At 41.8% G+C, this 23823-nt stretch overlaps 1 protein-coding gene and 1 long non-coding RNA gene across 7 annotated transcripts in view; one reads left to right on the top strand and one right to left on the bottom strand.

Annotated features, from left to right (window-relative positions):
* The window catches only part of secisbp2l (SECIS binding protein 2-like), a 56610-nt gene that overhangs the window by 11914 nt on the left and 20873 nt on the right, over positions 1-23823 (bottom strand). For all 6 annotated transcript variants that reach the window (XM_029130551.2, XM_029130550.3, XM_055502864.1 and 3 more), the window contains 8 exons: positions 7038-7205; positions 6768-6909; positions 6416-6585; positions 6185-6314; positions 5931-6093; positions 4819-5039; positions 4299-4453; positions 3892-4111 (listed from right to left, as the gene is read on the bottom strand). In XM_029130551.2, the coding sequence (XP_028986384.1) occupies positions 3892-4111; positions 4299-4453; positions 4819-5039; positions 5931-6093; positions 6185-6314; positions 6416-6585; positions 6768-6909; positions 7038-7205 (1369 nt within the window). The remainder of the gene's footprint in view (positions 1-3891; positions 4112-4298; positions 4454-4818; positions 5040-5930; positions 6094-6184; positions 6315-6415; positions 6586-6767; positions 6910-7037; positions 7206-23823) is intronic.
* LOC129603104 (uncharacterized) lies at positions 12702-18646 on the top strand. The gene is made up of 2 exons (XR_008692715.1): positions 12702-12987; positions 13495-18646. It is a non-coding gene; the product is annotated as an uncharacterized LOC129603104 (long non-coding RNA).

The following is a 23823-nucleotide window of genomic DNA, read 5'->3' as shown; positions in this document are numbered from 1 at the left end:
CTACTGTTCAACAGGACGAAGCAGATTGTTACGAGACATCAATTGTAACCATGCTGTGTTAGACTTCATTTTATGTTACTCTGATTATTGCCTTTATCATATGATGTTTCTATGTAACCTTACACACAACTTTTGAATGAGAAAATTTCACATAATTCACAACAGAGTTTAAATATTAATTTGGTGTTTAATTTGCTCACAATCACTTTATTCACTGCTACAATTAGTTTTATTCTTCATCTACAGATGAAAGACAACACAAGCGACAAAACGCATCATCATTCTGGTTAAATCCCTGAATCTCCTATTCGCTCTAGTCGCAAATGTACAATTAAAGATCCGAAAGCATGAAATCTATCTTAAGATTATATGAGAACCCCATCGGAAACCTATGGCTATCATACATTATTGTCTTTATTACATTACAGTTGAATGGCCGTAGACACGTTGTTAGCAGAGAAAAGAGGCGTTTGTGTTATGTTTGGAGACGCATGTTGTACTTACATCCTGAATAACACTGATTCTAATGGTATTGTGGCGAAGGTGCTCCACGGCCTTCAGCTAACTCTGGTATAGATTCTTCCTCTTGGAATTGGCTAGACGAAATGTCTGGAAAATGGAAATCTGTTCTCATGTCCGCAGCTGTTTCCTTCATCCTTGTAATGGCTGTGATTCTCCTGTTTGGTTTTTGCGTTATCCCACTGGTTAGAGGTCTCATCATGCGTGCGACCTCAGCAGCACTCTCGTATCAAATGACACAATGCACTATGTTCAAAAACCCCAACTCTAATTCACTTAATGACCTTGACGATGGTCTTAGGCTATCTGATCACAAAATATAATCTGATACAAATATGATTCTGGTCTTATTTTCTTCACATGCTCATACAGAGGTTATTCTTGTATAACTACCCACCAAAAACATCTCCCAACCTTTTGTCCCTAAGTTACTTGCATTTTATGTGAAGGTGTATTTTGAATCTTGATGAGTTAATACCCTTATTGTTTCATTTGCAAGGATCTTTTATTATTACAGAATGTGATGTTGACAATTTTTATTCTTTTATGGTTTGATTAATGTGTAATCAAAAGGGGGGAGTGTTACGGGAAAAATGGTCTCTTCCTTATTTCTATGTCTCTTCCTTATTTCTATGCAGTTATTATATGATTTATGACTTATGTTATGCAATTAACATCTTATGTTTTGTCTTACTGTATGCATTTGACCTAGATTGTTCAATGGTTGTCTCTGCCTGATTGACTCTCAACTCTAGCTCCCAAACCCAAGGTCAGGGAGTTGTGTCTCTGTCTGTTGAGACTTGGTGCTCCTTTCTCACAGATAGTTGGACGTCAGCGATGCAGGTGTGAGAATGTAAATATCTTCACACACACTGCGACAGGGAGGAGATGGTGCATGTAATTTGATTGGGTTAGAAAGACATTCCACCCTAGTCGGACAGAGAAGCTAAAAGACAGAAGCAACTTGAGGATCGTGGGCTCTTTGCATCACACCTTCGTGGTGTGTCCACTGATCTCCCCAGCTGGTTTTTGGTTTGTTGATGTGCACGATCAACATCCATGCTTTTTATTTGCTTCCCCCATTATTTTTATTTTCTTTATTATTTCAATAAATCGCACAAAAGGACAACTCTCTCATCTGCTTCTTTATGGAAAATTTCCACCACACTAACTGCAAATACTTCCTCGAATCCTTTCAAATTAAAAAGCTAGTGAGCTTTTTTATGATTGTCAACAATGGTCAATTGTTTAATCTTTGACATCATTTTACTTTGGTCAATTTTTGAATCATTGTTATCTTTTTAATCTTGTCATCGTTTCACCTTGGTCATCCTTTTAATTATCATCTTTTTAATCGCTGTCATCATTTTAATCGTCAACGTTTTGTCGTTCATTGTTTTGTCGTAGTCAACTTTGTGTCGTCAGCAGCTTAATCATCGTTTGGCATTGTTGCAGCAGCAGATTAGCTCTCTCACGTAATTTACCGAGAAATTACTTTTTCTAGTTATTCTATTGCTATACTTTTTACTTATTGTGCTGTTGTGAGACGAAATTTCCCCACTGTGAGACTATTAAAGGTTTTCCTATTCAACTTAGAAGGCACTTAGCAGATGTTTTACCGTATTTTCTGCACTAAAAGGTGCACCTAAAAGCCTTCCGTTTTTCTCAAAAGCCGGCAGTGCGCCTTATAATTCGGTGCGCCTTATATATGGATCAATATTGGGCCACAACAGGTCTCGCAACTATGGCAAGCAGCCACCGACTCCATTTTCTCCCGTAAAAGAAGTAGCGTGCTGTGCATGCTGAAATATGTGACTACGCGAAGTGGGCATATTTTATTTCCATTTGTGTGTGTAAAGACCCTAAAATGGCTCCTTTGAAGAGACAGGCTTACAACGCAGAGTTTAAACTCAACATAATCAGTCATGCAGTAAAACATGGGAATAGAGATGCATCTAGAGAATTCAACATTAATGAATCAATGGTGTAGAAGTGGAGAAAGCAACAAGAGGACCTGCGCCAAGTAAAGAAGACTAAACAGTGCTTCAGAGAAAAGCTAAGAGCTAGATGGCTACAGTTAGAGGACAACCTTGAACAGTGGGTTGTTGAACAGAGAACAGCAAGTAGAAGTGTCTCTACAATCACTATCCGAATGAAGGTAACAGTTCTAGCACGCAAACTTAACATCAATGAATTTAGAGGTGGTCCTCTACCACCTCTAAAAAGACTACCAAGAAAAGATGGCCACTTTCTGCGCATACTGCAAAAACAAGATCACTGAAAAAAAGATCCAGCCAGAGCACATTATCAACATGGACGATGTTCCACTTACCGTTGATATTCCTGTGAACCACACGGTGGATAAAAAGGGAGCACGTACGGTGAATGTTCAAACCACAGGAAATGAGAAGTCATGCTTCACTGTAGTTCTCGCCTGCCAGGCTAATGGCCAGAAACTTTTACTAGCGGTTAGAAACCAACGGGAGAAAGACTTTGCCGAAAGAAATCTTTCCAGCTGGCGTCGCCATTAAAGCTAACTTGAAGGGATGGATGGATGAAGAAAAGATGAGTGAGAGGTCGAGAGAAATCTACGTCAAGAGACCAGGTGGCTTTTATTTTCCACACAGTATTGATCATATTGATCTACGACTTCATGCGCTCGCAGATGGTGTCAAAAAACAAGTGAAGCACACTAATTCAGTGCTTGCCGTCATTCCGGGTGGATTGACAAAAGAACTCCAGGCGCTAGATATTGGTGTCAACAGGGCATTCAAAGCTAGATTGCGAACTGCATGGAGGCAGTAGATGACAGAAGGTGAACACACTTTCACCAAGATGGGGAGACAGCGCCGAATGACATACACCACTATCTGCCATTGGATCGTAAATGCCTGGGCTGATATATCAGCCTCAACTGTGGTCCGAGCTTTCAGGAAGGCAGGAATTGTCACTGAACTGCAAGACAACAGCAGCGACACTAACTCGAATAATGACGACTTTGACGAGACAGAGCTGGGCATGTTGGATGCCATTTTCACCCAACTGTTCAATTCGGACACTGAAGAAGAATTTGAGGGATTCGTGGATGAGGAATGAATTAATAAAGTGATCTTTACGTTTTTTTTTTAAGTTTCTTTTGTGTGTTTACATTTGAACAAAGTTGGGCATATTGTATATGAAAAAAGTTTTAAAACAGGCCATTCATTGAAGGTGCGCCTTATAATCCGGTGCACCTTATAGTGCGGAAAATACGGTACATTAAAATATATTTATTTTACAAAAGAAAAAAATAGTACAAAAAGTTATAAGTTGTAGTAAATTTACACAGCTTATAAAAAATAGAAGCAGAAGAACCTTAATAAGCATTCTTACCATATTCCTTTTCATTGACCTCTGAGATTGGCTCAGAGAAGATGGAGCAGAAGGAGATAGCAGAAGCAGCAGAGTGGTTGCGAGAATGCCCCATGTGGTGTGGAATTTTTTTCTCATTTTTTAAAGCCTCCTCTGCCTGCTCCTGCTCCAGAGCTGACACCATGTCTTTATAAGCCTTGCGAGCCTCTTCAGTCAGAGACACTAAACGGTTGAAAAGACCCTATAGAAAGATGTGAGAGGCTTAAGAACATTAGATTATTTTGTTTATACTACCTTACACTGATGAGAAAAGGTCTCTGGTTATTATTTCACCCAATGTTGTGATAAATTGATTACATGGTCATTCAAATTGGTATTAACAGCAATTTAATACAACCAAATGTTTTTTAGGGGGAATGGAATCATACCTCTGCTCCAAAATAATTGAAAATGCCAACCACACTGACTGGCACTAGTTTGTTGACGCAGCGCCCAAGAGCTTTTCTGCCCAAGGCAAATACAAATGGAATCTCCTGCTCCCGAGCCATGGCAATAACATTGTACAAAGCCTCATCCAAACCACCTGCATCACAGTAACAAAAGAGCTATAAGGGACATAAACAAGTACACAATAAGGGAAATACTTTTTGTATCCAAATTTGGGTTCGCAATGGGTTAGCTTTAAATTAGTTGATCAGATTAAATGGTTCACTAAGGGAAATACAGTCACAAGAAAAACTAGAAAAACACAGCAGGCAAATTCTTAGTTGTCTGTATGAATTGTCATGCAATTTTGATTTGATCTTAACCAAATCAACAATTTACAGACATTTCATGACTTTCAGTTGATAACAGTTTGACAATGACAAAACATTTGCTGTTAAACAACCAGACCTACTCCACTAAGCCAAAGGGAAATTGAAAGACGTGTTCAATTCAGTCCTTTACCTTTGGCCTGGATTTTCTCACAGTTAGGAGAGATGATGACACACTTAATCTTGTGCAACTTCATGTGTTTGGTGACCTCTCTAAGACCCATGACCAAGCGGCGCTTGGATTTGGCCTTGGTAGGATCCTTTTGGTACACCCGCTCCTGAAAACGAACTAGTTCCTGTAACAACAACGTCACGCTCTCATCTATCTCCTTACTCAGGACTTGGTTACAGTACCTACAGAAGGGGGAAAAAACACATTAAAAGGGCAGAAAAGTAAGTAACGGCAATACTTTAAAATTATTGTGGCAAGCTCCACCAGGGGTCACAAAGCAGAAAGCCGTTATTGGTCATTATCACACCTGTTACATTGTCACATTGAACAAAATTTGTCTTCTGCATTTAACCCATACTTAGGGGAGCAGTGGTTGCAATGCAAGGCACACAAGGTACCCTACTTCAGTTAAGTATAGAAAAAAAAATGATTAAACATGAAAAAAACACTAGCAGTCGGAAGGTTACATCACATGCCTCTTGCCTCACACTTTTTCCCTTGTAACCATTGTCATCATTAGATTATTACTTACTGTTATGACTTTTTTTTCTTTAGAACTTTATGATATACTCTACAGTAACATAAATAATACTTGTATTAATAGCTTTGGGGCTTGGTGAAATGTATTGAAAGTGTGGTCTGCAAAAACACTGCCCTGGCAGTTGTGGCTGAAAGAAGGTGTTTAGCTGTAGAGGTCTTTTGAAGGCTTTAAATGCAAAATCTGTTAAAAAGTGTTGGGCTGGGACAATAGGCCTATTGCAATGGATAGAGAGAGACAAAGCTGTGTTTATAACCACTTGCGCTGAGAGAGACAATGTGCTAGGCATCAGTGCTACTTAACAATTGCTTGTTGTACAGCTCCTCCCTTAAAAACACTCGGTAGCTTTTGCAGTATGCTTCTCACAGCCAAGGCTCTGTGATTTTTGAGTGGGAAAAATATTTGCTGCGCAAATCATTTCTTTTTACCACACGATGCATTTTTCCCAAACATTCCAATTCCAGGAATTCCTACATGGTCAATGGTCTGTCCTCTTCCTAATATCTGACAATGTGAGCCAAGACTGTGTACTTACTCTCTAAAACGTCGGCTATGGATCTTAGTGATGGCATTTGAAGCCATCGGACTTCCAATTCCAGAGCTGGCAGGAGAACCCTGGGATACTGGGGTGATGCTATATGGAGAGTTCTGGCTGGCCGGAGAAAGGGAAGCATCACTCGGCATGCTCAGACCAATCTCTGTGGATCAGAACAGAAAGGAGAATTCCAAACTATTTTATGAAATAAAAACTCATAACAACTGTGCACTTTAATGATAAAACGGCCCTACCTTCTTGAGATGCAGGCTCTCGTGAAAGATCAGTAAACTGTAAACACTCATCCCCCTGCTCCTGATTATCTGAAGATTCCTGTTCTACACTGGTCTTCCCTTTTTTCCCTTCTCGTTCCTTTAAAATAATCTATAGAACAAATAAATAGAATAAATTGAACCTATCAACACAGATACTAAAGATACATTTTTCTATCTCAAAATCATTAACTTTAACTTGAGCTGATCAACCTTCTTTAGGGCTGTTGGTCGTTTGACTTTAGGGATTTCTCTCTCTTTCCCTCTCTTGACACGAGGTGCAGTGGAATCCAGTACATTATGTGGAGCCGAGTATGTCTGTTGATGACTCTTTAGCACTGACGGCATGTTGATTGAGCTATGGAATGGTGTAGCTGTTCCAACTGTGAAGAACAGCAAAAATGTTACATGACAGTTAATGTGACTTAAACATGATGAGTTACAGATGTAAAACTAAAACAAAGCATAAAGGCCTAATAGGATTCCAATGGCAATTAATGCTCAGTTATTGTAATTTAAAAGTATTTGTTGAATTGTTTATGTAACCTCAATGTTTTATGGATACCTGTAAATGACAGTGGTTTCGTATTGGTGAGCTGTCTGGCCTTCATTGCCTGCTGATGTTTCTCCAAAGCTGCCAGCATGTCTCCCAGATCCAGCTCAACAGAGGTTTTGCTCTTCTTCCCAGCTGCTTTGGTGAATGCCTCCTATCAGGAAGAGAAAAAAACCCTCAAGAACAGAAAAGTCATCTTAGGCCAGGTGGTGCTGATGACCATAACTTTCTTATAGTTTAATCTGAACACAGTCTTAATGACCAAAAGATGCAATGCAATACCTGTAATTTCTTCTGTTCCATGCTGATTTCAGAGTACTCCTGTGCAGTGGCCAAGGCAGCAGCCAAAGCCTTCTTCCTCTGGCTTTTTGCCCTCTTGGGAACAGAGGTAGTAATGGGAATAGGTGTCTGCACAATGTTGATAGGAGAGTTTTCTGGTAGGTTCTCCAGCTTCAATTTGAAATACAAAGTTATATGTGATATGGGTGAAAATCAACCAGATACAAGATTGAGATATTTGGATGTATAAATATACAAACAGATAACATTCAATTTCAATTCCATTCAGTTAAATTTTATTTATATGGGGCCAATTTACAACAGTTATCTAAATGCACTTTACAAGAAAAGACCCTACACAACTAAACCCAAAAAATCACATACAGGAAGCCTTTAATCATATTAAATTAAGCTCCAGCAGAAGCAGGTTTAATGTGAGTGGCAATCTGCCTCGACCGGTTGGGGTTAGGGGACAGAGAGAGAAGACCAAAACAACAACAAAGCACAGGCAGCATAGGTGAACCAGGGACTGGACACAGGCAGGATGGGCAGTTGGATTCGCAACTGCCCATCACAGACAGCTCTGAGTCTGATGACACCTGTAGGAAAGGAGAGAGTGGGAAAGCAAGAAAGAGGAAAAAGTGCAACTACTGGAGAAAGAGAGACAAGGTTAGTTATACATGATGGGCAGTTATTGGCTAAAAGAAATAGACAGACTGCTGGGGGACTTACTACAAACACCGAGCTCCCTTATTTTTATGTCTATTGCAGCAGGTTGACCAAAAACATGTCTGGTAGTATTTAACACTAAGTTGCCCAACATCCTAAATAAGCCGTGAACGGCTTGTTCCATAAACGGGGCTGCTACCCCCATGGCAAGGGGGTATTCAGGCTGAGCCACTTCAACAAAACATGTGTTTTCTGACGCAGGCTGTGCTGCATACCGCCTCTCATGGAGACAAGAAAACACAGTACCACTATTTCTTACTTTTCTGTACAATCTTACTGTTGTATTAGGATCAGACAGGCGCAGTTGCCTACTTTAGCCAGAGGCGGTGCAATGAGAAAGGTGTCAGGGGCAGATAGAAAATCTGACTGTTGTATCAGGATCAGACAAGCACGGTTGTATGCTTTGGCCACACACACACACACACACACACACACACACACACACACACACACACACACACACACACACACACACACACACACACACACACACACACACACACACACAATGTCTGGTTGGTTCGTCATTACCATTCTGTCTGTCTGTATCTGGAAGTCCCACAGGATCTTGGCCCGCTCGTTCTCTACCACCTTGGGAGGTGTTTCCCACTTTGACCTTGGGGTTTCCAGTCCATACTCTGCACAGATGTTCCTGTATACTATGCCAGCCACTTGGTTATGGCGTTCCATGTATGCTTTCCCTGCCAGCATCTTATACCCTGCAGTTATGTGCTGGACCATCTCAGGGGCCTCTTTGCACAGTCTACACCTTGGGTCTTGTCTGGTGTGGTAGATCTGGGCCTCTATGGCTCTGGTGCTCAGGGCCTGCTCCTGTGCGGCCAGGATGAGTGCCTCTGTGCTGTCCTTCAGCCCAGCCCTTTCAAGCCATTGGTAGGATTTGTTGAGATCAGCCACCTTAGTTATGTTCCGGTGGTAAATCCCATGTAAGGGCTTGTCCTCCCATGATGGTCCCTCATCCAGCATCTCATCCTCTGTTCTCCACTGCCTGAGACATTCACTCAGCACGTCATCTGTCGGGGCCTTATCCTTGATGTACTTATGGATCTTGCATGTTTCATCCTGGATAGTGGTTTTCACACTCACTAGTCCTCGGCCTCCTTCCTTGCGGCTAGTGTACAGTCTACACTAGCCGCAGTTCCGGAGTCAGTATCCATAGCCAGTCTTGTTTATTATTTGGCTGAGGGGGTTCAGACCTATGCAGAACAGCAGTGGGGACAGTGCATCTCCTTGGTATATGCCAAATTTGATGGATACTTGGGCAAGTGGCTTGCCATTGGCTTCAAGGGTGGTTCTCCACAACCTCATCGAGTTTGCAAGCTCAGCCAAATAATAAACAAGACTGGCTATGGATACCGACTCCGGAACGGGGCCACCATAAGTCACCTCCTCTACATGGATGACATCAAGCTGTACGCTAAGAATGAGCGAGACATCGACTCACTGATCCACACCACCAGGATCTACAGCTCAGACATCGGGATGTCATTCGGGCTCGAGAAATGTGGGAGGATGGTGACAAAGAGAGGCAAGGTAATCCACACAGAAGGGGTCTCACTCCCAGAAGGAACAATAGCAGACATTGAGGACAATTACAAGTACCTTGGAATACCACAGGCAAACGGCAACCTTGAACAGGCAACAAGGAATGCGGCAACAGCCAAATACGTCCAACGAGTAAGGCAACTCCTAAGAAGCCAGCTCAATGGCAAGAACAAATCCCGGGCAATAAACAGCTACGCTCTGCCAGTGATCAGATACCCTGCAGGAATAATAAGGTGGCCAAAAGAAGAGATACAGACCACAGATGTTAAGACACAAAAGCTCCTCAACATGCATGGAGGGTTCCACCCCAAATCCAGCACCCTGAGACTGTACGCTAGCCGCAAGGAAGGAGGCCGAGGACTAGTGAGCGTGAGAGCCACTATCCGGGATGAAACATGCAAGATCCATAAGTACATCAAGGATAAGGCCCCGACAGATGACGTGCTGAGTGAATGTCTCAGGCAGTGGAGAACAGAGGATGAGATGCTGGAAGAGGGACCATCATGGGAGGACAAGCCCTTACACGGGATGTACCACCGGAACATAACTGACGTGGCTGATCTCAACAAATCCTACCAATGGCTTGAAAGGGCTGGGCTGAAGGACAGCACAGAGGCACTCATCCTGGCCGCACAGGAGCAGGCCCTGAGCACCAGAGCCATAGAGGCCCAGATCTACCACACCAGACAAGACCCAAGGTGTAGACTGTGCAAAGAGGCCCCTGAGACAGTCCAGCACATAACTGCAGGGTGTAAGATGCTGGCAGGGAAAGCACACATGGAACGCCATAACCAAGTGGCTGGCATAGTATACAGGAACATCTGCGCAGAGTATGGACTGGAAACCCTAAGGTCAAAATGGGAAAGACCTCCCAAGGTGGTAGAGAACGAGCGAGCCAAGATCCTGTGGGACTTCCAGATACAGACTGACAGAATGGTATTGGCGAACCAACCAGACATTGTGGTAGTGGATAAAGAGCAGAGGAAAGCCGTGGTGGTGAATGTGGCAATACCAAGCAATGGCAACATCAGGAAAAAGGAACATGAGAAACTAGAAAAATACCAAGGGCTCAGAGAAGAACTGGAGAAGGCTTGGAAGGTGAAGGCCACAGTGGTACCTGTGGTAATCAGAGTACAGGGGGCTTTGACCCCCAAACTGGAGGAGTGGAGAGAGAGAGATCTGGTATTCAGAGCCTGCTCCCGTGCTGTTAAGATTAGTTCCTCCTTGCTGTCCTTCTGTGCAGCCATTGGTAGGATTTGTTTTTGTTGTTTGATATCAGCCAATTCTTCTATCTGCCGGTGGTACATGCCATGTAGGGGTTTCACTTTCCATGAGGGTTCCTCCTCTTTCTTCCTCTCCACCTCTGGATTTTGCTGCCTGAGGCATTCACTGAGCACATCATCTGGTGGGGCCATTTTCCTGATGTATTCATGGAGTTTAGTTGTTTCATCCTGGTGAAACCCATAGTGGCTTTGACGCTCAATAATCCTCGGCCTCTTACCTTCTGCTTGGCGTACAGTCTCAGGTTGCTGGATTTGGGGTTTGTTACAGACCGTGGTCCATCTGTGTGTATGCGTCTGTGCGTGTAAGCATCTGTGTGGGCATGCGTGTGTCCCTGTGACTGTGCGTATGTTTTGTGCTGAGAGTGCGCATGTGCGTCTGGGCGGGGTTACAGATACAGTGGTAGCGGTTCAAAGTGACTAGGGCTTTTACTGCAGTACCGACGCGTCGCCACGGTGCAGCGAGTGCGTCGCTGACTAAAGATTTTTAATCCTGCAGCCGGCTGAAAAAAATCAGGACGCTAGTCTTGTTTTAACCACCAGGTGGCGCAGCGTTGATTAGAAGCCTCCAAAGCACTACAGCATAACTGAGGTCCGACTGTTCATTTCTACCTGTAACACACATATATTACACCAGACCTATTTTACTATTTAGTTTTTACTATTAAGTATCTGTTGTGTGACTTGTGATTTTATTTGTCATTAACATTAGTTCCTACCTGCCCCTGTTGACGGGGGACAGGAAAAAGGTGACGTGCGTTGGGTAAGAGCGGCGTAAAGAAAAAAGTGTACATGTGCGGTACTATCCTGCCGTGTGGTGCATTAAAGAAGAAAACCACGTAAAGAAAATTGCCCGTACCAACAGCGAGAAATCAGGGTTACAGTAGCTTGTCTGTCACCAATTGAACGCTGCACGCGGGAGGGCGCACCGTTCAGCTTCTTATTTTTGGTTTTAAACTGCCATAATTTGCCATAATTTTCTTACGTTCATAACTTCATACTATAACGCGACCAGCGGTTCATGGTCTTGGCGATCCATGCACTAAGTAATACAACGTTGTCACCTCGTGATCACATGATGATGATGAGACGCTGTTTTTCCAATAATTAAAATTAAAAAACTGCTTCTACTGTTATGGGAAAAATTGTCTCTTCCTTATTTTTATGTGTCTTCCTTATTTCTATGCATTTCTATGCAGTTATTATACGAGTTATGACTTATGTTCTGCAATTAATATCTTATGTTTTGTCTTACTGTATGCATTTGACATTTCACCTAGATTGTTCAATGGTTGTCTCTGCCTGATAGACTCTCAACTCTAGCTCCCAAACCCAAGGTCGGGGAGTTGTGTCTCTGTCTGTTGAGACTTGGTGCTCCTTTCTCACAGATAGTTGGACGTCAGCGATGCAGGTGTGAGAAAGTAAAAATCTTCACACACACTGCGACAGGGAGGAGATGGTGCATGTAATTTGATTGGGTTAGAAAGACATTCCACCCTAGTCGGACAGAGAAGCTAAAAGGCAGAAACAACTTGAGGATCGTGGGCTCTTTGCATCACACCTTCGTGGTGTGTGCACTGATCTCCCCAGCTGGTTTTTGGTTTGTTGATGTGCACGATCAACATCCATGCTTTTTATTTGCTTTCCCCATTATTTTTATTTTCTTTATTATTTCAATAAATCGCACAAAAGGACAACTCTCTCTCATCTACTTCTTTATGGAAAATTTCCACCACAGAAATTGGCGTCTACGAACAGGATCCCGCGGCAGGTCGTCTGGACGGTGTGATCAGGGACGATAGTCCTGAGGACTAGGGTCGCTCAGCCTCCAAACCTCTACAGCTGTTCTGAGTGGGAGGACTGCTCACCCGTCTGGATCGCCTCTGACGAGATCCACGAACTCAGATTCAAACTCAAATCCTAATTTGGCTCGGCTCGGTGAGAGAGATTCCTTTGATTTGTGAAAAACAAAAAGATTGGAACTTTTATTTTTAATTTAGCTGAAACATTTCAATTGGTTGAAAAAAAAGAAAAGAAATCTTCTATTTGGTTGAAACACTAAATTTGATTAGGAAAATTAATTAGATCGAGGAAAAAAAATCCCAATATTACATGTTCTTAATTAGGAAGTCTGCTCTGGGTGGTGAGACGTCGGTTGCTAAGGGTTGGCTCGTGGAACCGAGCTTCCGTCTGTACTGAGGATACAGACATGTTTTTTTGATCTGTGCGTGGTCCACATGTGGGGGACTGAGTATAAAAGACGGCTTCTGAAAGAGGGAGCGCGTTTGCAGAGTGAAGTATTTTCAAGATACGAGGGACCCGGGCCTAGAGGGGCCTAACGTTGAGGAAATACTTCGTGAAAGGCTCTGTCGCCAGATCAGGTTGGTTCCCTTTTTACGGAGACGTCTGATAAAAAGGCATTTTGGGAAGGTTCCGGCCGGAACACACAAAAAATCTAAGGCAGGAAACCGCCGGACTCTGAAAGACGGGTTCGGGGCAATTTGAGTCTTCACCACCAGACAGCAACATTGCAAAATTTAAGGTAATTAAAAGTAAAAAGTAAATATGGTTATTAGTGCGTTTCATGTTTCCATGAGTGGGAAACTGGTTATGGGTTCAAAAGGAGAATCGCTTTGTGTAAGGACATACGCACCTTAAAAGAAAAATTAGAGACAAAAGAAAATACTTGAAAAAGCAAAACTATCAAAACTAAAGCCCTAAAAGAAACAAAAGATGAAAGAAACGGAAAGAAAGGAGATAACAACTCTGGGGAAGAATTGTTTGCACTCTGCCACACCACACACACACACCACACACACATACCACACACACACATATCATGCCAAGAGCAAATGCTCCCATTGTTTCTGCTCTCTATTCTAATGCAGAACTGAGCGCGATGAGGGTAAATCCGGATCTGGACTCCTTTCCCACCATCAGCAGAAGAACCGAAGGAGAAGAAGCGCCTGACCAACAACCAGAACAGGGTGGAAGCTCTGACACCACAGCAGCTGGAGGACACAGACCACAGCATGGACGCCTCAGCGACTCCCACAACATCTGCAGCCATCACGTTCTGGGCTCATCAGATGAACCAGCTACTACAAGCGTGTGTGTCTGACACAGACACCTGCTTATGACAATCAGCAAAGGAAAACAAGGACAGAGCAACAGCAGGGAAAACGTGCTCTGACACAGACACTGGTTGAAACAACAGGAGAGGCTTCAGACGTGATCGGCCCAATAGAGCTGCATCTGAGGATCCAGGAAAGGTCTGTCATCGAGGAACAACTGTCCCATTGAAAGGCTTCACCCGCTGGCGCTCACATCAGACTGATGGTTGGGGAAGGAGGAAGGTGACGGTTCCTTTTCACGTGACGTACAAGACGGTACCGCAAACACACACACACATTCATAAACGCAATGAAGAAACACGCTTACAGCTGATACACGCTCAAATTCATGTTCATGCTTATCTGCTTGCAATGAAGAATCGCTTTTTGCTTAAAAAAATCCCACAGAGTGATTTTAAAATGATGACAAACAGCTAAACGACAACTGCTGCATGACTTTACAGTCTGATGGGTTTAAACTATTTTAACTTGCAACAAATTCAGTAATAAAATCCTCTATGTTTCTAAAAGGGTTTGTGCACAATATAGGTTTGTCTGGCCAGACTAGAAGACTGTAGAAAACAAAAACAGACTATAGGAAGACTGAGACTGACTGAAACAGACTATTAATGACTATTAAAGGGAAGACGACTATTAGAGAGAAGTAATAATAATTACTGTACGTACCAGACTATTAAAGAAAACTTACTGTTTCACTGTCTTGTGCAACATCTGACAGCAAGACACCTTAACATTCATTTTTGCTTTCAAACTTGTGCCCAGTTAAATTTTTAGGAAGAGATCTCATGTAGTTTAGATATTTGATTGATTTCCACTCCAGACGGAGTGCAGGTTACATCTACAGACATTCTAAATAATCCCTCTTTTGTTGGTGTTAACTTCAGCTCAGCTGTGCTCTTATCACTGGCTGCTGAGGGGGGGCTGTAACTGAGGCCCTCACACAGGCTGCATCACAGCTTGTTTATGATTTCACACACACACACTCAAACTGACCTCAACTTCCCTCTTTTGGGATGAACACAGGTCTGCGCTTGCGATTTTTTTTACTAACTAACAAAAAAGATTTTTGATTTTTATTCTACAGTTCCACACTTCCCTCTGTGAAAACATGATGGAGACAGACGCAGGACGTGGGTCCTTTCGTGAACAGATGTCAACGGGGTGGAGACTGGTGAACGACTTCTGACCCCATGTGACGTATTCACCTACTTTGCATACTTTAAAAAAAAAAACTTTTTTTTATTCTGCCTGTCATGCACAACAAGCAGTGAACCTCCACATTCTAATGACACACTACATGTTTTTATTTTCATTCTTCAGAGGACGCTCTGAGCCAACACTCAGCCTTACAGGAAGCCCTGCTTCCCTGTGGCTCACACACAGATATGATGTAGGTTTGATCAGAGGATGTGAACCAGTGGTAATCACACCTAAATCTGACCACAAACCATGTAAACAACAGCACCCTCTTAAAGGAGCCATAGATGGCGTTACTGCAGACACCACTAAGATACTGAAACATTGGATGCTACAGGCCACAAAGAGAGCCTGTCTAAATTACACTTTGTTCAGACAAAGGTTATTTTCTGGGTCATTGTAATTACAGCTGATGGCAAATCCATCTCACCCAACTGAGTTAAAGCAATTTGAAACCTGCCTAAACCGTGCACGTATAAACAGCTGATGTCTTTTCTAGGTCTTTGTTCTTATTGTAGGACTTTCGTTCCTAACTTTACTGTCTTTGAGGCCCCACTCAGGGTTCTGATGCAGACGTCTTCATCGTCCACTTCTTGTCTCACGTGGACTTCTGAGGCTGAACAACGTTCACTGACCTCATGCTTGCTCTTCAGTTGGCTCCTACTTTGGGTCTTCCTGAACTGACCCTACGCGACCTTTCACTCAAACAGTGAATGAGAAATCAGGTTGTACGACTTCTGTTCTTTTGTCCTCATACTTTGATTCTTTTGGAATAGATCACATCTTTCTACAGCTCGATGGCTTAGATGCAACACCACCTTGCTCAACATGCTGAAAATTACTATCAAGAGTCCGTCGTGAAGTCTGGCTCTTTGCTAAGACACTACTCTGCTCAGGCTGCAGAGTTGATTGCGTTGACTGAAGCTAGTAAACTAGCAGAAGGAGAGTCTGTTACCATCTACAGACTCCACAGATGCTTGTCACACGTTGGTTCTCTGTGGAAGCATAGGAAGCTTTTGAAGTCTGATTGCAAACCTATCTTACATCATGATAAGGTTCTGCTTTGCTGGACGCTGTCCTGCTGCCTACAGCTAATGCTGTTTGTAACTGTCCCACTCACAACATCATAGACAACTTTGTTTCTGCCGACATGCAGCTGCAGACGCTGCTGCGAAGGTCGCTGCCCAACAACCCCTCCCTCTCCTGATCCTTGTTTCCTCTCCTGATCCTTGTTCCCTCTCTCCAACTCTCTCTATCCTTTCCTTCCTCTCTCCCTGTGCTTTAAACATTTTGTACCTCACAGGAACGCAGACTCTGGCTGACGAATGGTTCCACCTGTAGCCATGGAGTCTGGTTTGGGCCTGATGACACGCCGTGCCGCCCAAACACCTTTTCCCCACAATTCAGATTTCCAACAGGTGAAAACAGGCGACAGGACCACTACACCATCCAACGAGGGGACTGGCGATCGTTAAGGAGTTCAGGAGGAAGCATTGGGACTCAAAACGGTGGCGAAGCCCCTTCCAGGTCCTTCTGACGACCCACACGGCTGTGAAGATCACAGAAAGAGCGACTTGGATCAACTCCATCCAGGAAGGTCCCGGATCCGACAGACGACCCTCCATCTACATCTACACCACACGAGAAAGCCACCACTGACGAAAAAAACTAAGAAGGACGACCCTCGCTGTGCTCACACACGCACTGCGGCGAGGCTGCGTTGACCGTTCAGCTAAAGGTGTGAGCCAAGCGCCGCCTGAAGCTGCGCCGGTGAATCACACTATCAGACCATACATCTACACACACGCTCCTGAGAAAACACACACACGAGCAGCCTTGAGTTGCCGACGCTGGACGACGTGTAGACTCTTCACACCACGGGAGTGACAGTGACTCAGACGACATTGGGAGGAAACCTGGCGGTGATAACGAATCCCAAGTGTCTCTGTGATCAGCTGATCACAACCTGAAGAACTCCAACGAACTGGCAATACTTCAACACACAGGTTGGAAACAATCTAACGCTACTGTTCAACAGGAAGAAGCAGATTGTTACAAGACATCAATTTTAACCTTGTTTTGTTAAACTTCATTTTATGTTACATGGATTATTGCCTTTAGCATATGATGTTTCTATGTAACTTTACACACTACTTTTGAATGAGAAAATTCACAACAACAACACTGAGTTTAAATATCCTGAAGTTGACTTGGTGTTTAATTTGCTCACAATCACTTTATTCACTGCTACAATTAGTTCTATCCTTCATCTACAGATGAAAGACAACAGAAGCGGAAATATGCATCATCATTCTGGTTAAATCCCTGAATCTCCTATTCGCTCTAGACGCAAATGTACAATTAAAGATCCGAAAGCATTAAATCTATCTTAAGATTATATGAAACAGAACCCCACCGGAAACCTATGGCTATCATACATTAATTGTATTTATTACATTACAATTGAATGGCCGTAGACACGTTGTTAGCAGAGAAAAGAGGCGTTTGTGTTATGTTTGGAGACGCATTTTGTACTTACATCCTGAATAACACTGATTCTAATGGTACTGTGGCGAAGGCGCTCCACGGCCTTCAGAATCTCAGCTAACTCTGGTATAGGTTCTTTCCTCTTGGAATTGGCTAGACGAAATGTCTGGAAAATGGAAATCTGTTCTCATGTCCACAGCTGTTTCCTTTATAATTGAGATGGCTGTGATTCTCTTGTTTGGTTTTTACGTTATCCCACTGGTTAGAGGTCTCATCATGCATGCGACCTCAGCAACACTCTCATATCAAATGACACAATGCACTATGTTCAAAAACCCCAACTCTAATTCACTTAATGACTTTGACAATGGTCTTAGGCTATATGATCACAAAATATAATCTGATACAAATATGATTATTGACTTATTTTCTTCACATGCTCATACAGAGGTTATTGTTGTATAACTACCCACCAAAAACAGCTCCCAACCTTTTCTCCCTTAGTTACTTCCATTTTATGTGAAGGTGTATTTTGAATCTTGATGAGTTAATACCCTTATTGTTTCATTTGCAAGGATCTTTTATTATTACAGAATATGATGTTGACAATTTTTATTCCTTTATGGTTTGATTAATGTGTAATCAAAAGGGGGGAGTGTTATGGGAAAAATTGTCTCTTCCTTATTTTTATGTGTCTTCCTTATTTCTATGCATTTCTATGCAGTTATTATACGAGTTATGACTTATGTTCTGCAATTAATATCTTATGTTTTGTCTTACTGTATGCATTTGACATTTCACCTAGATTGTTCAATGGTTGTCTCTGCCTGATAGACTCTCAACTCTAGCTCCCAAACCCAAGGTCGGGGAGTTGTGTCTCTGTCTGTTGAGACTTGGTGCTCCTTTCTCACAGATAGTTGGACGTCAGCGATGCAGGTGTGAGAAAGTAAAAATCTTCACACACACTGCGACAGGGAGGAGATGGTGCATGTAATTTGATTGGGTTAGAAAGACATTCCACCCTAGTCGGACAGAGAAGCTAAAAGGCAGAAACAACTTGAGGATCGTGGGCTCTTTGCATCACACCTTCGTGGTGTGTGCACTGATCTCCCCAGCTGGTTTTTGGTTTGTTGATGTGCACGATCAACATCCATGCTTTTTATTTGCTTTCCCCATTATTTTTATTTTCTTTATTATTTCAATAAATCGCACAAAAGGACAACTCTCTCTCATCTACTTCTTTATGGAAAATTTCCACCACACTACTCAGACTTGAACCCCGGACAAAAAGATTTACATCAATGCACGTTAACCACTAGGCCATCAAAAACCTGATCATTGATTGTTCTACAAGAGGCTATATGATGTAAGCAACTACGATGTGTTAGGACCAAAAGTGGGAGTCAATCGCCACCTACAGGCCAAAAGGACATAACACACTCTTCCCGCAGTGCAAACCGGGCACTGACGCGGCAGATTTGAATCCCAAACACGGTGGGGGAAAGACACTTTTACCGGCTGCCTCTGTAGCGTTGGGAACCATAGACATCGTTTTGTTTGTTGTTTTGGCCTTGGCTCACCCTGAAGCCCCTTGTGGTTGTTTTTTGTTCTATTCATTGTAAATACACTCTGTCCGTCACGGGTAGTGGGTTGTCTGTAATTAAATAAGTGCACGGGAAATTACTTGGTCCCATATTTGTTTTGGATTTGGGGTGGTGAAGGTTGTGTTATGCACCATACCGATGTCTTTGTTGTATATCCTGGTGGAGCAAGCAATTGGCTTGAAGTTGGTCTCTAGGGTTATTTTCCACTTTTGAGTTCTGGATGAAGTTTTGTTAGGGTCCTGTTGTTCTTGTAGTTTTAAGCATTCCAATATCCACGTGTGAGGCATTGAGTCATAGGCTTTCTTGTAGTAAATCCAGACAGTGCTTAGGTTGGTATGTCTGGTCCTATAGGTCCTTTATCTACCAGTAGCTAGTGTCTTGCCCTCCTGGTGTTACTACCAATTCCTTTCTGGGCAGTGCTCATTTATTGGTCCATCTGGCCTGCTTATCTTGGCTGCTATGATGCCTGACAGGAGCTTCCATGTTGTGCAAAAGCATGTTATTTTGCAGTAGTTGGATGGGACGTCCAGAAGGGAGCACCCTTCTGGAGGTCCTACAAGATCAGGACTGTTCGGCCTGCCGAGACTAGAACACAGCATTGAAATTAAAGGAACAGAACACTGGGAACACCGCAGCCCAATATCTGATGGGATGGGAGATCACATTTCTCCTACATTAGCTTCTCTGCACTGGCTGCTTGTAAAATGTAGGATAGAATTCAAAATTGCTCTACTCACCTACAAAGCACTTAATGATAAAGCTCCTTCTTATCTTAAACATCCCATAGTTCCTTATGTTCCCAGCAGAACACTTTGTTCTCAAAGCGCTGGGCTACTTGTACCGTCTTTAAATGTAGAATGGGAGGCAGAGCTTTTAGCTACCACACTCTTCTCCTGTGAAACCAGCTCCCTGCTCAGGTTTAAGAAACTGACACACTCTCCACCTTACAGATCAGGCTTAAAACCTTTTTGATAAAGCTTATAGTTAGAGATGGTTTAGGTAACTGGCGATGATTGTTAGTCACAGGAAGCATCTCTTAGTTAAGCTGCAATAGACATAGACTGCTGAGGGACTTAATAAGTGGGAGAGCTGAACAGCTCTCACACTATTGATATCTTCGCTCTTTATTTTTAGTGGGATACCTGAACAGCTCTCACACTATTGATATCTTCGCTCTTTATTTTTAGTGGGAGAGCTGAACAGCTTTCACACTATTTATATCTTCGCTCTTTCTTTTTCTTTTTCTTATTATTTCGCCCCGTTTTTCGGTCGCTTTTATTGTCAACGCTTTGTCGTAGAAGAATGGTTCAACGTTCTAAACGTGCGTCATCATTAGACGATGCAGGCTATTACTTTTCACGTTTTCGTCAATTTTGTCTCGTTATGGCGTCGTCATACTTTATCATAGAATCATCGTTCAACATTCTCAACGTACGTCATTGTTAGACGATCAATGCTGTTAATTTTCACATTTTTAGCTTTTCAACTTTTAACGTTATTCTACGTTTTTCATCGTGATTTTATAATGGTCGTCTATGGGAATTATCGTTCAACTTTTTGTCAACTTGCCTCTTTTCGTCAGCTTCTGTCCTCGTCATACTTTGGCGTAGAAACGTCATTTCAACGTCAAAAGTGTCTATCATCTTTCAACTTTATCTGTGTAAAGCAGCGACTTCGTATCTTCCATATTTTTCAACTTGTGAGCATTTAAATGTCGTGTGGTTTTTGTTACATTTTCTGCTTTTCCATTAGTGTGTATTGCGTCAGCTAGAGTGCGTGATGTCAAAGCTAGAGTGAGAGGGTGTGCTTTTGAAAGACAGAACATCTGTCTTTAACTCGTCACTACAGCCACAATTTCTACTCTATTTCCCTAAATCGTAGTCATACTTGTCTTCTTTCTAATGATTTGTCTGGCTAGACCCTCAGACCTATACTTTAGTCGCTATCAACCTCAAAGCGCAGAGAGATCCTGAAATTATCCCATGGACTCTAATGATAATTTTCAGCAGACGTCGGGGGGAAAAAAACAGGAGACAGTGCGACTGTGGCTACAAGCTTTCGTCCTCAAACATAAATTTAACGCCACATGTTCGGGGAAGCCCTGGGATTCATTAAATGAAAATAATTTTGTAATAACTAGTATTGTTTTGCTGGAATAAGCCTATTTTTCAAGGCTGAAAGTCTGCTTTCACAGAGCAGAGTGAGCCTGATTTTCCCGCCTTTCGTCTCCATGGCTGCAGATTTGACTGACAGGTCAAACTCCTGATGCTCAGTGTAGACAGCAGTTCCATGCTTATTACTGATTACTCAACTACACTATTGGATTGTGTAGTAATTAAGCACACATGCTTCCTCTACATCCTTTCAAAATAAAAGCAGCAAGCCAAATAATTAGCTTTAATAGCACGGTTATTGTCCCTTTGAATGGTTAATAATGAATATTTAAAGACTAATTGACAGTTACGCTATTACCCCCACACATTTCCTCTAAATCCTTTCATAATAAAAGCACCAATTACAATTTATTATCTTTAATGGCAAGATTGGTAAGTATTCAGAACCACTAATTTTCTAATCAATCGTTAATGAGACTTTTTTGGAGTTCAGTAAATAACCACTCACACTTATTAGGGTGCTTTTATTCTGAAAGGGCTTAATCTAAATATTTTGCTTTAATAGGGCTATTCTTGCTATTGAATGATAAATTATGACTATCTAATGACTATTTTATAGTTTAGTAATCACTCACACACGATCTCTAAATCCTTTCAAAATAAAAGCACCAATGTAATTTATTACCTTAAATGGCAAGATTTTTGTTTCTGACTGGTAAATTTTTACTAGTTATTAAACTATTACACAGTTAAGTAATTATTTACAAATACTTTCTTCAAATCAAAAAGCTCGTCAGCTTGTTTATGATTGTCGACAATACACCTTGGTCAACTTTTTAATCTTTGACATCATTTTACCTTGATCAGCTTTTGAATCATTGTCACATTTTTAATCTTGTCTTAGTATGACCTTGGTCATCTTTTTAATCGCCATCTTTTGTCATCATTTTAATCTTTGTTCACGTTTTCTCGTTTTCATCGTTTTGCAGTAGTCAACTTTTGGACGTAGTCTACTTTTTGACGTCAGCAGCTTAATCAGCATTTGGCATCGTTGCAGCAGCAGATCAGCTCTCCCACGTAATTTCTCGAGAAATTACTTTTTCTAGTTTGTACACTGAGCTCCTCTGTCTCCTTCTAACTCTACTATCCAGATTAATTGTTGAATAGTTGAAGAATATTTTAAAGCTTAAATGGTGTCTGTAGCTAAAAGTATGCTGAGGTCATTAAGCTGAAAGTAGACAAACATACATGCTTAGTTATGTAAGGTCTTAAACCTCACCTTGTAAAGTGCCTTGAGATAACCTTGTTGTGATAGGGCGCCTTATAAATAAAACTGAATTGAACTGAATTCTTTATTTGCATATATGCATATTTTTTTCGTATATCTAGTAGTATTAGATTAATAAAAAGTTAAAAGGAATCTGGTTTTGTGTGCATTGTTCTTCAGATTAACACAGAGGTCACCGAACTGCGACAAGAATTCACAAAATTAGAGACTGATTTTGTTTTATCACAAGACAAGTTGTTATTGTTGGTTATCATAATTAGTAACTCATTAAATTGATATCTGGCATTTGACTAGATTGATAAAAGTTTGGTTTCAGCTTTAAAACAAACCTGGTGCCCCTATTTCGAGGAATATTAATGTTTCTGCAATTATATCAAACTATTAAATTGAATCTGCTACACAAGGGACAGCTAGCAGTTAAACTAGGAGGCTCCATACTGGATAAAGGACTTTGGCTGATTGGGCTGTTTTCAGTGTTGCAAAGCTGAGACAGCTGTGACATCCTCATCTCCAAAGCTGCAACTAGCTTACACTTATTATAAATAACATTATCACTAAAGGGGGCAGAGGATAAGCTAAAAAGAAGACACACAGAGTAAGACAACGTAGGAGAAACAGTGGAAGACACAGAAGCCATGACAGAAATATATGCTAGGTGCTTAGCTAGCAGACATTAGACCAAATAACTGATGATTAGAAGGACATTTATTGAAAGTGGGTGCTTGAATATTACAAGTATGTTTTGTGACTCTATGATATTGTTTAGAAAATAGTTAAATGAGAGTGGAGAGTAAAGCTGCACTCACCTAACAGCAAAAGACCTCAGTAACATAAATGCTACATAAACATAAATGCTTACCAACCAGTCAGCCTCAGCCATTCTTAGACTTTTAAACTGTGCAACCATTGTTTTCCCACACACAAGCCGGATATATGCAAACTGCTTTCCGCCATTGTGTCGAAAGGATTTAAACTGAGGACTAGTTCCATTTGCACCAATATACATCTAGGTTACTTGTTTGCTGCGTTTAACCCCAAGCTTATTTTCTAGGGGTCTTCTGGAAAATAGCATGCCCGTATTAAACATGAGTATATTTCTGCAATCACATGATCTATCTGAATGCATTTAATGTCACAATATAGGGAACTCTTGTGAGATGTGATGAGAGGTGTAAAATTGTGTATTATCGGGTATTATTATGATCATAGCACAATTAGTAAACAAACAATAAATATGGTTTTGTTAAAATGAAGCAGGACAAAATTGTAAGGATTTTTAATGAGAACACTCAGATGAAGTTCTGAGTTTTCCAATGTGGACGTCTAATGTTTTTCCACTAATATAGCACACATAATAGCCATAAAAGTGATCAATATTTCCAAATAAAGGTTA

This window comes from Betta splendens, chromosome 16 (genome assembly GCF_900634795.4).
Source record: "Betta splendens chromosome 16, fBetSpl5.4, whole genome shotgun sequence".
Taxonomy (NCBI): domain Eukaryota; kingdom Metazoa; phylum Chordata; class Actinopteri; order Anabantiformes; family Osphronemidae; genus Betta; species Betta splendens.
This window is presented reverse-complemented; position numbering and strand designations above follow the sequence as displayed.